Raw genomic sequence first — 16,969 nt, forward strand, 5'->3', positions numbered from 1 at the left:
TACAGCACAATGGGAAGTGACAATTTATAACACGGCTGCAATCGAATTAAAGGGGAAGGAAAGTCTGGGGGAAATACTTTGCAACAATGACAACAACTTGCATTTATATAGCGTCTTTAGCGTGGTAAAACGTCCCAAGGAGCTTCACAGGAGCGATTATCAAACAAAATTTGACACCGAGCCACGTAAGGAGATATTAGGACAGGTGATCAAAAGCTTGGTCAAAGAGATAGGTTTTAAGAGTGTCTTAAAGGAGAGAGAGGCAGAGAGGCGGAGAGGTTTAGGGAGAGAATTCCAGAACGTAGGGCCTGGGCAGCTGAAGGCACGGCCACCAATGTTGAGGCGAAGGAAATCGGGGATGCGCAAGAGGCCAGAATTGGAGGAGCGCAGAAATCTCGGAGGGTTGTAGGGGCTGGAGGAGGTTAGAGAGATAGGGAGGGGTGAGGCCATGGAGGGATTTGAACACAAGGATGATTTTCAGGGCCGATTTTGCAAGACTCTACACCACTCGTGGAAGCCCCATGTTGTGTATGAGTAGGTCATAAAATCAGAACAATGGGTTTCTCTCTCTGGATGTATGGGTTCTAAATGACATGCTCTCCCCAGCTCCCTTGACTACAGCACTAAACTGTTAAAAACACAGAATGGACTGGCTCTAAATTAGGAACAGGAGGCGGCCATTCAGCCCTTCGAGCCTGCTCCGCAATTCAATTAGTTCATGGCTGATCTGTACCTCGACTCCATCTATCCGCCTTAGCTCCATATCCCTTGATACCCTTACCCATCAAAAATCTATCAGTCCTGGTCTTGAAAGCTCCAACTGTCCCGCAGCACCCACAGCCTTTTGGGGGAGAGAGAGTTCCATATTTCTACTACAGATTGGCAGGATCACTGAGAAAGAGGTCGTAAGGATGGGAAATTGAAAAATTCCTGTCCCACCAGCTTGGTAGAGCTGGGATTAAGACACATTATTGGGACAAAGTGGAGGTAGCTTGGCTCTGTTTCACACTCCAACACCAATGCCACCTCACCTTGATTAACACCTACCCAATGCAACATTAATAACACAAACATACCATCAGACCATTTCATAGCATCATCAACCTGGCTGGGCAAACCCTTCCAGAGGACAGTGTCCTTCGGATACTCTGGGTCCATTTTCCGTTGGTGGTCATCGTATCTCCAGTACTGACTGTCCTTAAAGAAATAGGTCTTATCATTGTGGGCCCAGACAAAGGCCGCATCAACACCCCCACCTAATGGCAGGCCAAAGTCAGTGATGGAACGTGGGTAACTCTCCTCCACATTGTTATCTTTGAACACCCAATATCGGTCTCCTGTCAAATAGATTGGAGAGATGCGTTAAGAATTAAGGTACATACAAGTAAGCTGTGCTATGCCTTTTGTTCGGCTAAATTAACATTTTTTTTTAAAGAAGGTTTTGGACTCCCCCACAAGTGGAAATATTTTCTCTCCGTCTGATCACCAACCAATTCCAGGAAGGGGACTTAAAACAGGCGATAGGCCCCCCCATCATTTACAAATGTAAGGGGCCTAATGCTTGTTTAAGGCGGCCGCCCGGAACGTCAGCAAAGCCATCTTTACCAATATGGTGGCGCTCAGAACACAGTGGCAAATCGGGGGTGGGATGTTTCCCCCCCCCGAAATTGGGACTTATGGCCCCTGTTTCCGCTGTCAGTGCAACGAGGAATAACTTCTTCCCTGATATCCATTAACTAAAGGAAAGGCTGAACAGGCTGGGGCTCTTTTCTCTGGAAAAGAGAAGGCTGAGGGGTGACCTGATAGAGGTCTTTAAGATTAAGAAAGAGTTCGATAGGGTAGACATAGAGAAGATGTTTCCACTTGTGGGGGAGACCAGAACTAGGGTCCATAAATATAAAAGATAGTCACTAATAAATCCAACAGGGAATTCAGGAGAAACTTCTTTACCCAGAGAGTGGTGAGAATGTGGAACTCGCTCCCACAAGGAGTAGTTGAGGTGAATAGCATAGATACATTTAAGGGGAAGCTGGATAAACACATGAGGGAGAAAGGAATAGAAGGATATGCTGATAGGGTGAGATGACGTAAGGTGGGAGGAGGCTCGTGTGGAGCATAAACACCGGCATCGACCAGTTGGGCCGAATGGCCTGTTTCTGTGCTGTAAATTCTATGTAATTCTATGTAACTAGGCTCGGAGGCAAAAATGGTTGTATAAACACACTCCTGAAGGTTTCTTTGAGGAGAAATTGTTCTACATTAAGTACTTTAACCTTTTGTTAAATTCTTCAGGGTCTTTGCTATCTTTTAGACTGTGATCCAAGGCCACCAATCACGAAATGGCCGACTTATTATCATCAAAGAACAGAAACTCTGCCTCTGGATTCACTGCTGCCCTTTTTTTATGTTGACTTCATAGCGTGACATTGTGAAGATAAGCTCTGTAGACACAATACTTACACATCAATGGCCTCTGAAATATGAATTACAGAACTGCAAAGTTGCTGGATTCGATATTTCAAGAAAATCTACCGCACTGAAACCACAGAGACTTGAGCCCATAATCTCGGCTGACATTCCCAGTGGAGTGCTCCAACTCGGAGCAGCAAAATCAGCACAGGCCAAGGACTGCAGACAAGGCCTATCCAGGTCTGTACTGCACAAAGCCACGCTGACCATCCCATAATGCCCAGCTTTTTATTTCCACATTTTTTAAAAAACTGAATTCAAATTCTCAAACTGCCCATGGTGGGATTTGAACTCACGTTCTCCGGGGCTAACTCCTAAGTGCATAGGAGCCGGAAGTTGAGAGACCGCCGGTAGTTGCAGGAGCTACACCGCTGATTGGGGGGCTGCCTATGGGGATTCCTCTTTTAAGGAAAGTACAGTCCCCAAAATTTATAACGGGAGTGCGAACGCGATTTGATGGCTTTACACAATGGCCGGTATAACAGGATATGTTGATAACCCTGGAGTTTTAATAGTGGGTTTTCACTATTATCCCCATGTGGGAGAGTTGCTAGGACTGCAACATATATATAGCGCGATGAATCTCGTCTTTTTTTTAAATAATCGCTGATATGCGCCCATTCCTTTGGCAACCTGGAATCAGTATCTCAATTTAACCTGGAAATAAAGTGTTTCTGTGATTCTGAAGCACCTAGAATCATACAGCACAGAAAGAGGCCATTCAGCCCATCGTGCCTATTCCGGCTCTTTGAAAGAGCCATCCAATTAGTCCCACTCCCCCTGCTCTTTCCCCATATCCCTGCAATATTTTCCCCTTCAAGTATTTATCCAATTCCCTTTTGAAAGTTATTATTGAATCTGCTTCCACCGCCCTTTCAGGCAGCGCATTCCAGATCATAACAACTCACTGTGTAAAAAAATTTCTCCTCATCTCCCCTCTGGCTCTTTTGCCAATTACCTTAAATCTGTGTCCTCTGGTTAATGACTCTCCTGCCACTGGAAACAGTTTCTCCCTACTTACTCTTATCAAAATCCCTCATAGTTTTGAACACCTGAATTAAATCTCCCCTTAACCTTCTCTGCTCTAAGGAGAACAATCCCAGTTTCTCCAGTCTCTCCACGTAACTGAAGTCCCTCATTCCTGGTATCATTCTGGTAAATCTCCTCCGCACCCTCTCCAAGACCTTGACGTCCTTCCTAAAGTGCGGAGCCCAGAATTGAACACAATACTCCAGCTGAGGCCTAACCAGTGATTTATAAAGGTTTAGCATATTGCTGTCTTATTACTTTGCCTATTCAATTAAATGATGCACAATAATCCTTGCTTTTTATTCCCAGGTTGGGGAAATGGGTGGAGAAGAAACAAAAAGGAATCTGTTAACTAACAGAGGTTTCTATTGAAGTCGTTTCGTAGGATCACAGGAACAGGAGGAGGCCATTCAGCCCCTTGATTCCGCCATTCAATGAGATCATGGCTGATCTGTGACCTAACTAGAACGAACAAAAAAAAATGTACTCGCCCTTGGCTCTGTTTCCCTCAATACCCATGGCTAGCAAAAAAAATCAATCGATCTCAGATTTAAAATGATTAATTGAGCTAGCATCTACTGCTTTTTGTGGGAGAGAGTTCCTCACTTCTCCCACCCTTATGACCTGTTTAATATACTGTCGATCATTATTGAAGACGACTGCATGCAATGCGACTACAGTTTAATAGTGGGTTTTCACTAGGTGACCTGTAGCTTTATTTATATCATCTACTGACGATTATTCTTGCTTCAGTGCACCTAAATGAGGTGCAAACTGGTGTGTAAACACAGCAGCTCCTGGGCGAAATAAAAGGAGGACTTAAGATGCACAACCGGCAACTTTGAAACTGACGTTAATGCAAATGGTTAACGGTCATCCATTTTTTGGCCGATATAAGCGATTGCCCGATTTAACCGTGGACCTTTTAAGTGGTGGGGTCCGTATTTTGGACGTATCGAGTCAGACAAGTGCACGGTCACCTGCCACACGCCGGATGGCGGATCACAAGGCTTACCTTTGAAAAACACTATTTTGTGGTCCGCGGTTCTCTCGTACACGGAGTCCACGCCGCCCATGTTGCTTGGCAACCCGCGCCAGAACCGCTGGATCTCTGCTGGTTGAAAGGAGACCAAATGCCTGTTACGGGTCAGCCGCCAGAAATACTTTCCTATTGGAGCAAATGCAACACGTTACTGAGGTAACCAAACCCGAGCGCAGAAACCCAAGTGCGTGGCTTCTCAGTGTACGGTGCGATTGTTCAAATTGTGCTCAAAATCCCTCCATGGCCTCGCTCCCTGCCTATCTCTGTAACCTCCTCCAGCCCTACAACCCTCCCCGAGATCTCTGCGCTCCTCCAATTCTGGCCTCTTGCGCATCCCCGATTTTCATCACTCCACCATTGGCGGCCGTGCCTTCGGCTGCCTGGGCCCTAAATTCTGCAATTCCCTCCATAAAGTTCTCCACCTCTCTCTCCTCCTTTAAGTTGTTCCTTAAAACCTACCTCTTTGAGCAAGCTTTTATAATATCCTGACATCTCCTTATGTGGCTCGGTGTCAAAATTTTGTCCGAATATACTCCTGTGAAGCATCTTGGGACGTTTTTACTACGTTAAAGGTGCTATATAAATGCAAGTTGTTGTTGTTATTGTTGTTTGTCCTTATGGCCTCTGTCATAACAGAACAAATTGATTCCTTTGCTGTGATTTCATGTAACTCTTAATGAATGGCTGGCTACATGAATACATATTAATCAACTATAACATCAGCCAGTCCCAGATTAAAAAAATAAAGACGCCACCTGGCCTTAATTAAGAAGAAGCGTCGTCATTACAAATTCCTGGTTGTGAACAAACTGGGCAATGTTCCACATCCTGTACGGTAATGGAATGGAGTGTGATTCCATTGTGATCTTTACAAATACGCTTTTGTTTTAACGGAATTTCCAAAGTATGATCCATATAGAGAAGCTCTTGAATTAACAGTTAGGGGTAACTTTCAACTATGGCAGATCTGGCAGGTAGTGGATCGGCCGCCCGTTACACCCATCCCGCCCGTTACACCCATCCCGCCCGTTACAACCATCCCGCCCGTTATACACATCCCGCCCGTTACACCCATCCCGCCCGTTACACCCATCCCGCCCGTTACACCCATCCCGCCCGTTACAACCATCCCACCCGTTACACCCATCCCGCCCGTTATACACATCCCGCCCGTTATACACATCCCGCCCGTTACAACCATCCCACCCGTTACACCCCCGCCCGTTATACCCATCCCGCCCGTTACAACCATCCCGCCCGTTACATCCATCCCGCCCGTTACACCCCCACCCGTTATACACATCCCGCCCGTTATACACATCCCGCCCGTTACACACATCCCGCCCGTTACACCCATCCCGCCCGTTATACACATCCCGCCCGTTACACACATCCCGCCCGTTATACCCACCCCGCCCGTTACACACATCCCGCCCGTTATACCCCCGCCCGTTACACCCATCCCGCCCGTTATACACATCCCGCCCGTTACACCCATCCCGCCCGTTACACACATCCCGCCCGTTACACCCATCCCGCCCGTTATACACATCCCGCCCGTTACACACATCCCGCCCGTTATACCCACCCCGCCCGTTACACACATCCCGCCCGTTACACCCATCCCGCCCGTTATACACATCCCGCCCGTTACACCCATCCCGCCCGTTATACACATCCCGCCCGTTACACCCATCCCGCCCGTTATACACATCCCGCCCGTTACACCCCCGCCCGTTATACACATCCCGCCCGTTATACACATCCCGCCCGTTATACCCCCGCCCATTATACCCCCGCCCGTTACACACATCCCGCCCGTTATACACATCCCGCCCGTTATACCCACGCCCGTTATACACATCCCGCCCGTTACACCCCCGCCCGTTATACACATCCCGCCCGTTATACCCCCGCCCATTATACCCCCGCCCGTTACACACATCCCGCCCGTTATACACATCCCGCCCGTTATACCCACGCCCGTTATACACATCCCGCCCGTTACACCCCCGCCCGTTATACACATCCCGCCCGTTATACACATCCCGCCCGTTATACCCCCGCCCGTTATACACATCCCGCCCATTACACCCATCCCGCCCGTAAGAACCAAGTGCAATGGTTACATTCATTAACTAAAACCCACTAGACCATTTCATTGCAAGACCATTTATTCCCAAAACCCTAATCACTACCCTATTATAGGGCCATTTATTAACCAAAACCCACTAGGCTATCTCATTGCAGGACCGTTTATTCCCAAAACCCAGTAGACGGTCCCATTATCGGACGATTTATTAACCAATGCTGAATTGGCATCACCCAGTCGATTTTCCTTGCCCGTTCTGAGAGCCCACACTATGAGTGCGCAGTGTGTGAGGTATCTCACTACGTACGAGAACGTGGAAAATACACCCTAAAACTTCATGCCCATCACTGCCCTGTTCTGCCTAATGGGCATCAAATTATTTTCCCAATACTAGAATTTAAAAGGCAATAAAATTGGGGAGGAGATGGAGAGAGAATTCCTTTGGTTGAATTGTGGTGCACACGGTAAACACATTATGCCGATTTTATGTTTGGTGTTTCTGGCAAAAATCATTGACACATCCTAAAGGAACGTCTTGGAAACATTGAACACAGACATATTTATAACGTCAGTGTCATTACACTGCAACCCTAGGGATTCGCACCTCATGCTCAATTACTGATCTAGGACATAAAGTCATCTAACTGTTTCCCTGGTTTACTGTAATTTTATTCAATTCTCCATGGAACTCTGTAATTTTTGGTGTTTTCTTTTATTCGTTCATGGGATGTGGGAGTCACTGGCAGGGCCAGCATTTATTGGTCATCCCTAATTACCCTTGAGAAGGTGGCGGTGAGATTCTTGAACAACTGAGTGTCTTGCTGGGCCATTTCAGAGGGCGATTAAGAATCAATCACATTGCTGTGGGTCTGGAGTCACATATAGGCCCAGACCAGGTTTCCTTCCCTAAAAGGACATTAGTGAACCAGATGGGTTTTTACGACAATCCGGTAGTTTCATGGCCATCATTACTGATACTATTTTTTTTAAATTCCAGATTTTTATTTAATTAATTGAATTTAAATTCCCCAGCTGCCGTGGTGGGATTTAAACTCATAACTCCGGAATATTAGTCCAGGCCTCTGGATTACTAGTCCAGTAACATAACCACTATGCTACTGTACCCTTAATAATAGTGTACCTGCACTGTTGTTTACAGCTATTGGACCTGCCCCTTCTGATCTTGTCACCAAGGCCTCTTTGTGAACATGCCAACGTCAGTTAACTTGATCGACGCCCGATAAGAAGATTTTGGAGGTAAGCAGACCGGGAGTGGGGGGTGACTGAACTCCTGTCACTCTAGATCCAATTTGAATCAAACGATTTGGGCAACCAGCTCAAGCAGTTTACCACCTCCAGACAGTGCCATTTGCCCCAGTGGACAGTGGCTAGAATCCTGCAGGGTACGGTAATGTAGTGGTTATGTAACGAGGCCTGGACTAATAATTGTGAGTTCAAATTCCCCCATGGTTGTTTGACAATTTGAATTCAGTTTAAAAAAATGTGAAAATAAAAATCCATGAAGCTGCTGCCTGTGATTGGCCTCCGTCCTGCAGTTTATTCCTCCCCTCCCCTCCCCCCCCAGGATGTCCCTGAGGATGAGCTGCCTGTGGAGGGGTGACGGGCCCCAGTAGCTCAGCCCAATCCTTTCGATAAGGTCCAATTGCTCGTGATCTTCGGCACGTGAAAACCAGCCTAACAAATTTCTAGGCCAAATTATGTTTGTGATGGAGACAAAAACCAATTTTCTTTGGACCTGATCTACCCCAGTGCAGTCTGATTCAGAGCGAGGGGAGAATAGGGTCCACAGTTAGAGAATAATTGATCCTGCCTAAATGAAGCCCAACTCTCTCCAGCCTGCTGTCATCGTACTCTGAGCGATGGACAAAACCTGCACGCCTGCCATTAGTAAATATCTGGAGCCAAAAAAAACCTGTGAAAAGGAGCAGAAACACTTGCTTGGTTCCTGCAGTTATTGTCCATTCCACCAGAGCGTGCTACTGCACCAAACGGGCGCTCTGTAATTCAAGAAGGCAACCGTTGCATAACACATCTTTGAATTGATAGCATCATTAAACATCCTAGTGCTAAATATCACTGCATCCAATTCATTAGAAGTGTGAGGTAATGCATTTGGGGAGGGCAAACAAGGCAAGGGAATACACAATAAATGGGAGGATACTGAGAGGAGTAGAGGAAGTGAGGGACCTTGGAGTGCATGTCCACAGATCCCTGAAGGTAGCAGGACAGGTAGATAAGATGGTTAAAAAGGCATATGGGATACTTTCCTTTATTAACCGAGGCATAGAATATAAGAGCAGGGAGGTTATGCTGGAACTGTATAAAACATTGGTTAGGCCACAGCTTGAGTACTGTGTACAGTTCTGGTCACCACATTACAGGAAAGATGTGATTGCACTAGAGAGGGTACAGAGGAGATTTATGAGGATGTTGCCAGGGCTGGAGAATTTTAGCTATGAGGAAAGATTGGATAGGCTGGGGTTGTTTTCTTTGGAACAAAGGAAGCTGAGGGGAGATTTAATTGAGGTGCATAAAATTATGACGGGACTAGATAGAGTGGATAGGGAGGACCTATTTCCCTTAGCAGAGGGGTCAGTGACCAGGGGGCAGATTTAAAGTGACTGGTAGAAGGATTAGAGGGGAGCTGAGGAGAATTTTTTTCACCCAGAGGGTGGTGGGGGTCTGGAACTCACTGCCTGAAAGGGTGGTAGAGGCAGAAACCCTCAACTCATTTAAAAAGAACTTGGATGTGCACTTGATATGCCGTAACCTACAGGGCCACAGACCAAGTGCTGGAAAGTGGGATAAGATGGATAGCTCTTGATCGGCCGGCACGGACACGAAGGGCTGAATGGCCTCCTTCTGTGCCATAACTTTCTATGATTCTGTGATTACAACAACTCGCCCCACTCTGTAAAATAGCTTTCTATTCCAAACATTTATCAAATCTTTCAATAATAGTTTTAATGTATTGTTTCACCTCTCGGCTCATTTCTTGGGGAATTGTGGTTAAAAACGTTTGTATTTCTCGGGGGGTGAATTGTAATCAGCTCATGAGCAGCGATTTGGGAATTCACCCTTGGCTGTTGTGTGAGGTTTGAGAGAATAAGGACACACGCACACACACACACGCACACACACACACACGCACACACATGCATGTATGCACGCACACACCCAGGAAGAGGAATAGGCCCTGCGGCCCCGCAGAGCCTGCTCCGTCGTTTTGTTAGCCATGACAGATGTATCTTTTCGTCCTCATTCCCTGCCATTTCCCCACATTGTTTATCCCTTTACTTCCCAAGTTAAGCATCTGTCTCCCTTTTAAATACCTCGATCGACTCTGCATCAGTGTCCCTGTGGAGCAGTGTGTTCCACACTCTCACCGTCCATTGTGTGAAGTAGTTTTCTCTGGATTTACGTTTAGCTGGCTTAACTCTGACTCTAAGGTGATTCCCCCTTGATCTAGACTCACTGCATAGAAAGCAGAGACATCCCTAACACCTCAATCACAAATGACTGAAGCCTAGATTCAAAGTAGCCATGAAATCTAACCAATTGGGACAAGAAGTCTGTACAATATTATCACGAGTATTGGTTAAACATTACACCAATAGAGGAGTTTTAGGAAACATCTTGTATTTTCTGTCACCTCAATCACACTGCTTGACGAGATACAATGAAAAGCTTGTTACCTGATTGCTAATCTGACTCTCCTCTCCAGCCCCGGCTTCTGTCACAACCCTCATTCTATTTTATTAACGCTTGCTGCATTTAACTCCTGCCCTCCTAAACTTCAGATACACAACCCTATGCTGCTCCTTGCATCCTCGCTGTGCTGAGATCAAGACTCAGTGTGCTGCCTCTTACTCTTCCCGGGGCCTCGAAACATTAGGAGGAGTAAAAGTTGAAGGGGAATTAAGGAATCCACAATCTGCAGGCTTTTAAAGACCAAGCTTGGTCCCACCGAATCATCTCTCTCTGATTTACCTCATCCTCTCTCCCACTCAGCTTTCATATTTTAACCTTCCACTTAGGATTCACCTGAAAAAAAAAAATGCAACCTGATTCGCAGCACCAAGGGCAGTATGTGTCACTTGTGGTTCAGTGGGCAGCACTCTCGCCTCTGAGTCAGAAGGTTGTGGGTTCAAGTCTCACTCCAGAGAACGGAGCAAATAATCCAGGCTAACACTCCCAGTGTAGTTCCGAGGGAGTGCTGCATTGTTAGAGGTGCTGTCTTTCAGATGAGACATTAAGCCGAGGCCCGTCTGTCCTCTCAGGTGGACATATAAGATCCCAAGGCACTATTCAAGGAAGTGCCCTGGCCAATATTTATCCCTCAACCAAAACTTAAAACAGATTACCTGATCATTTATCACATTGCTGTTTGTGGGATCTTGCTGTGTGCAAATTGGCTGCTGCATTTCCTACATTATAACAGTGACTACACTTCAAACGTACTTCATCGGCTGGGGAGTGCTTTGGGACATCCTGAGGTCACGAAAGGCGCTATATAAATGGAAGTTCTTTCTTTAGAGAAGGAGGACAGCTGAGACATGGGGAAACGATGAGCCAAGAGAATGGGTCAAATAAGTGAGGCTTTAATACAACAAACTCACAACCAAGAGATCGCGTTCGGAAAGAATATAAATAGAAAAACGGAGAGTAAATAAATAGATTAGGGCCATTTTGTGAGGTGGGGTGCATGGAGCCGCATTAGATGGAAGCTTGGGTCCCAGACTTGGCCAGACGGACAAAGTCTGTCTCCAACCCATGCACCCACATAGTGAGAGACCAACTGGGAGCCTCACCTCACAAAGAGACCAAAACTAGGGGCCGTTAATCCAATAGGGAATTCAGGAGAAACTTCTTTACCCAGAGAGTGGTGAGAATGTGGAACTCGCTCCCACAGGGAGCAGTTGAGGCGAATAGCAGAGATACATTTAAGGGGAAGCTGGATAAACACATGGAGGGAGAAAGGAATAGAAGGTTATGGTGATAGGGTGAGATGAAGTAGGGAGGGAGGAGGCTCGTGTGGTGCATAAATGACGGCATGGACCTGTTGGGCCGAATGGCCTGTTTCAGTGCTGTGAGTTCTATGTAAAGTAACTATTATGGAGTCAGGAAACACAATATGGAAGAGAGTGGAAAATCAACAGAGCAGAATCAGGAGATTAAAAAAAAATGAAAACTGAAAACCAGAAATTAAAAGGGTAAGGAATAAGAGAAATAAGAAACATTTGGAATAGAGAGGAACTGAGAGGATATATAATCAGTGGAGTGGAACAAATGAGCAGACAGCATCACAAAGCCCCAAGCAAAACAAAATAGACAGTTGGGAAAGTAAACATGAGCGAGGCGTGAATTACATTTATCATTTCTTTATGTAAACCGCGTAGCTGAACGGAGCCAATGTTTTATTTTATTTCAGTATCCACCGGAGAAAACCCTGCAGCTCTTTAGTTAGTAACAGATTGGGGCCGCCCGACAGCTCTTGTATTGTTGGGATCTGGTTCGTACCATAAGGTCCATTCCCACCTACGGCCCAGCGCGGGTGTTTTTATATAGCTGCAATCTGCATACCTCATTGTCACACAGGCCGAGAGTAAGGCAAAGTTCTGACTACTGTGCACATTCGCCAAAACATTCACGTAGATAGACGAGGAGGATTAGAGCCAGCTGCCTGCTTTCAGACCTTGAAAGGAGTAAATTATACTCGAGGGCTGACAGAATGCAGTGCTGGATACAGATCTCACCCTGAGCGTTTATACAGGCGTCGCACTGTTGGAACTGCAAATTACCTTATTCAATGTGATCAAAACAAGCCCGAGCATGTTGGAATGTCACACAATGAGACAGCATCGCACAGTGTAAGACAAAAATAAGTTCTCCCTCACCATCACTACCTCCAGCTGTTCCTGAAATGACTGCAATCCTTCGCCTCTCTACCACTCTACATTCCACGCGCTGATTCACTCTTTGTGTGACAGCAGGGCCGAGATTTGTCTTGCACAACTTATTCCTCCACAGGACAGGTCAGTCTTTTCACTCCAGGGACATCGATGTCTCTCTTGTGCCTCAGTGGCCAGAACTGGACACAGTGCCCAAGATCTAATGAGACCACTGAATAGTTTAAATGGGACTTCCTGTTGTTCTGACTATAGTTCAGCATTTTATTTGCTTTGTTGATTGTTCCTCTGCATTGGTTGGTCACTTGAGCCCCAATTTTAACTCGGGGCAAGCCTGGGGTCTGGTCAGGCGAGCACCTGGCTCCCGACATGAGGCCCAGGCCTTTTTAACTCACAGGCCTCATTTGAATAGACCAGGCCCAACTCCGGTGTCAATGGCGAACGACCGGCGGGTGAGTGAAGGGTTGGGGGGGGGTCCGAGGCAATCAGGGGGAGCCCAGGGCGAGGGCAGGCCCGAGGGTTCCTTATGGTGTTTGGAGGAGCACTCCTGCTCTTCCTGGCCCACAAGGAAACCTTTAAAAAAAATTGAAGTTTACTTACTCCGTGCCTTTCCTGGGCCTGGGCCCACTTCGGGGAGCATGACCCGCGACACCCGGGGTTAAAATCGCGGAGTCGCGGTCTGAACGATGTCATCAGACCGCGACGTTTACATTTTAATGAGGCCTCACCTCCCAGGATCAAGTCCGGGAGTGGGGTTTGAACCCACAACCTTGGGGAGGGGAGCCAAACCCAACACTCAACGTTGTAATAAAGGAGATGCATCAACATTCATAGAATCTTACAGCACAGAAGGAGGCCATTTGGCCCATCGTGCCTTTGAAAGAGCTATCCAATTAGTCCCACACTCCCCCCCCCGCTCTTTCCCCATAGTCCTGCAAATTTTTCCATTTCAAGTATTTATCCGATTTCCCTTTTGAAAGTTATTATTGAATCTGCTTCCACCGCCCTTTCAGGCAGCGCATTCCAGATCATCACAACTCGCTGCGTAAAAAAAACATTTCTCCTCATCTCCCCCTCTCTGGTTCTATTGCTAGACACTACTGTAACAAGCAGACAGTCAGAGACCACTATAGCCAGGAAGTGATGATTCCAGTGCGCAGAGATTGAGATAATACGGGAGCGAGAACATTAGTATTGGGTTTGCCATAATTACACATACAATCCCACAGCAAAAGGGGAGATGAACGCTGAGTTACAATCTGCACCTTTGAAGAAGAAAGCTTCCCCTCTAATCTGAGCCACCGCATCGAAATTGGTATTGCATCTGTCAGGAACATCTGTCCTTGGCCTGTAAGAGAAAAAAAAATCAGATCAGAAGTATCTATCCTTTAAGCATTACAGCAGATGCACCAATCTGCAACAGTACACAACTCTGCAATAGATTCATCTTTAATTAAATCAGAAAATGCCGGTAACACTCAGCAGGTCAGGCAGCATCTGTGGAGTGCGATTCCCAACTCTCCAGGACGGTCCTGGAGTCTCCAGGAATTGAAGATTAATTACCAGGACACTGCTGGAAGCAAAAACCCGGGAGATACATAACAGGAGCAATAAAAAAAAAGTCATTTTCTTGCAGCACTTTTGCTTATTTGTTATAAAAATGTTGGAGACGGGAAAGAAAAGGCTGTTTGACAGACAGACAGACAAGAATCATCCTATTGGGTAACAAAGAGATTGTTCACTTTCGATTGGCAGTGGAAAGGCGGGGCATTGCAAGGATGGACATGTTGGGTGACCAATGGCGGTAGTGTGGTGGTTGGCGGGAGGAGGTCATGTGGTGAAACCTCCAGGAATATATCCAACCAGAGTTGGCAACTCTACTGTGGAGAGAGAAAAATAAGGTTAACGTCAGAGCAGTTCTGATGAAAGGTCATTGACGTGAAACATTAACCCTGAGTTTCTCTCTCTTTTTGATTGCCGGGCTTCAAGATTCCATTAAATTAGTAAGTGAAAAGTGACCGTGTTTTACTTACCGGGCCTCATTCAACATAGAGCAATGATACATAAAACAATGGCTGGTTTTATAAATGGTTGCTTCTTCGACAGCACTTCCCAAACCCGTGACCTCCGCCACCTAGAAGGACAAGGGCAGCAGGTGCATGGGAGCACCATCACCTCCAAGATCCCCTCCGAGTCACACACATCATTCCGACGTGGGACTTATCTTGGCCGTTCCTTCATCGTCACTGGGTCAAAATCCTGGAACTCCCTTCCTAACAGCACTGTGGGAGAACCTTCACCACACGGACTGCAGCGGTTCAAAATGGCGGCGGCTCACCACCACCTTCTCAAGGGGCAACTAGGGATGGGCAATAAATGCCGGCCTTGCCAGCGACGCCCACATCCCGAGAATGAATTTTTAAAAAATGTGCAGGGCTGATTTTTGGCGCGAGTTACAAACAGAATCGCAGAGACTTTGCTGTCCCTGTAATTAGTTCAGATCTGAGTCGGCCCATCTGTCCCACAGCAGCTTGGGATTGGCTAAGTGAATGGACAGGAAGTACCTCAGCAAGAAGCAGTCTGTTCGGCCGCATCAAACCTCTGTGTCCCGGCAGTGACCTGTGACTGTGCAAGGGAGGGTGTATGACTGAAGTGCTGGTCGAGGTGAAGGATGTGAGCGACTGGGGAATAGACCCAGCGAGGCCCACCTCCCCAGAGTGAATTCTTTTTAAAAAGTGATAATCGACCCCTCTGAATGTAAAGTTGAAAGATGTCGATTTCACAGTTTTCTCATCCTTCAACACAATTGCCTACAAAAGGTCGGGGGGGGGGGGTCAAACGACCGTGTAAACGGCCTCGCTTTCTCCTGCCACGGTTAAAGACCGGGTACTCACTGAGCTGTTGGCCGGTTCTCTGGAGGTTCTGGGAGCACGGGATGGTCCGATGTGTTTTCCAGTTCGGGTTGGGCGGTTGGGAACAGTAGCTCTCTGACTCCTGGATGCGGAGAGAAAGAAAAACACACAGTTTAAATTTTAAAAAAACATCTCGATCCTGAGCAAAAACCGAATTTAAAAAAAAAACAAATTAAGTTTGAAATTGTAGTCACGTAACGTCCCCTCTAAAAGGTTTTAATTTCATACCCGTGGTATCCCTGGCTAACGGGAGTGGTTTAGAACAATCGAGAGCTGCAGAAGGCTACTAGAGTAATCCTTCAGTCCCATTTTAAAGGCAGATGGTTTCTCATTTAGATCTGAGCAATCTTCTTCATTATGCATATGTATTATATCAACCAGTGACATTTCTAATTAGCAATATCCTTTCCAGCTCAGTGACTATCCCATTTACTCTTTATACCCAGGGAATTTACTACAGCTTTCAGTATCAGCCTGTACTCTGTTGAACACACATCACAGAGCAACAGTAAGGAAGATCTGATGACAATTTACTGAACTACCTTGAAATAATTTAATGCGCTCCTGGTTCTTTTGCCATATTTTCTGGAAAATACTTTAACCCGTACGACAGCTTGCGTGTACCGCTCAGCTAATTTGACTGTATTGACCCAGCCATCTGTCAAAAGGTCGTGGGTTCAAGTCCCACTCCAGAGCCTTGAGCACATAATCCAGGCCGACACTCCCAGTACAGTACTGAGGGAGTGCTGCACTGTCGGAGGTGCTGTCTTTTGGATGAGACGTTGAACCGAGGCCCCGTCTGCCCTCTCAGGTGGACGGAAAAGATCCCACGGCCACTATTTTGAAGAAGAGCAGGGGGAGTTCTCCCCGGTGTCCTGGGCCAATATTTATCCCTCAACCAACATCACCAAAAACAGTTAATTCACCACATCTCATTTGCGGTTGCTGGGACCCTATTGCGTAGAAATTGGCTGCCATATTTACCTGTAACAACAGTGCCTACACTTCAAAAAATTACATTCATTGGATGTGAAAGGCTTGGGACGTCGTGGGGACTCGGGTGGAAATTGGGAATGTGTTGCACCCGCTTTCCTGTGTTTATATAGCACCTATTACATCCTCAGAATGATGGAAAGTGCTTCACAGCCAATTAATTACGTTTGAAGTACAGTCACTGATATGTCCAAAATCGCAGCAGCCAATCTTTTTTTATTCATTCATGGGATGTGGGTGTCGCTGACAAGGCCAGCATTTATTACCCATCCTTAATTGCCCTTCCCATGTGCCTGCTGCCCTTGTCCTTCTAGGTGGTAGAGGTCGCGGGTTTGGGAGGTGCTGTCGAAGAAGCCTTGGCGAGTTGCTGCAGTGCATCCTGTGGATGGTACATACTGCAGCCACGGTGCGCCGGTGGTGAAGGGAGTGAATGTTTAAGGTGGTGGATGGGGTGCTAATCAAGCGGGCTGCTTTGTCCTGGATGGTGTCGAGCTTCTTGAGT

The 16,969-nt window shown here is 46.7% G+C and overlaps 1 protein-coding gene across 1 annotated transcript in view; it reads right to left on the minus strand.

The window, feature by feature from the left end:
• mmp17a (matrix metallopeptidase 17a) overlaps window positions 1-16,969 on the minus strand; it is a 35,091-nt gene that overhangs the window by 1,338 nt on the left and 16,784 nt on the right. The window contains exons 5-8 of the mRNA XM_068006266.1: window positions 15,457-15,556; window positions 13,828-13,910; window positions 4,514-4,666; window positions 1,077-1,337 (exon numbers count right to left, since the gene is read on the minus strand). Coding sequence (XP_067862367.1) covers window positions 1,077-1,337; window positions 4,514-4,666; window positions 13,828-13,910; window positions 15,457-15,556 — 597 coding nt within the window. The remainder of the gene's footprint in view (window positions 1-1,076; window positions 1,338-4,513; window positions 4,667-13,827; window positions 13,911-15,456; window positions 15,557-16,969) is intronic.

Source organism: Heptranchias perlo, chromosome 25 (assembly GCF_035084215.1).
Source record: "Heptranchias perlo isolate sHepPer1 chromosome 25, sHepPer1.hap1, whole genome shotgun sequence".
Taxonomy (NCBI): domain Eukaryota; kingdom Metazoa; phylum Chordata; class Chondrichthyes; order Hexanchiformes; family Hexanchidae; genus Heptranchias; species Heptranchias perlo.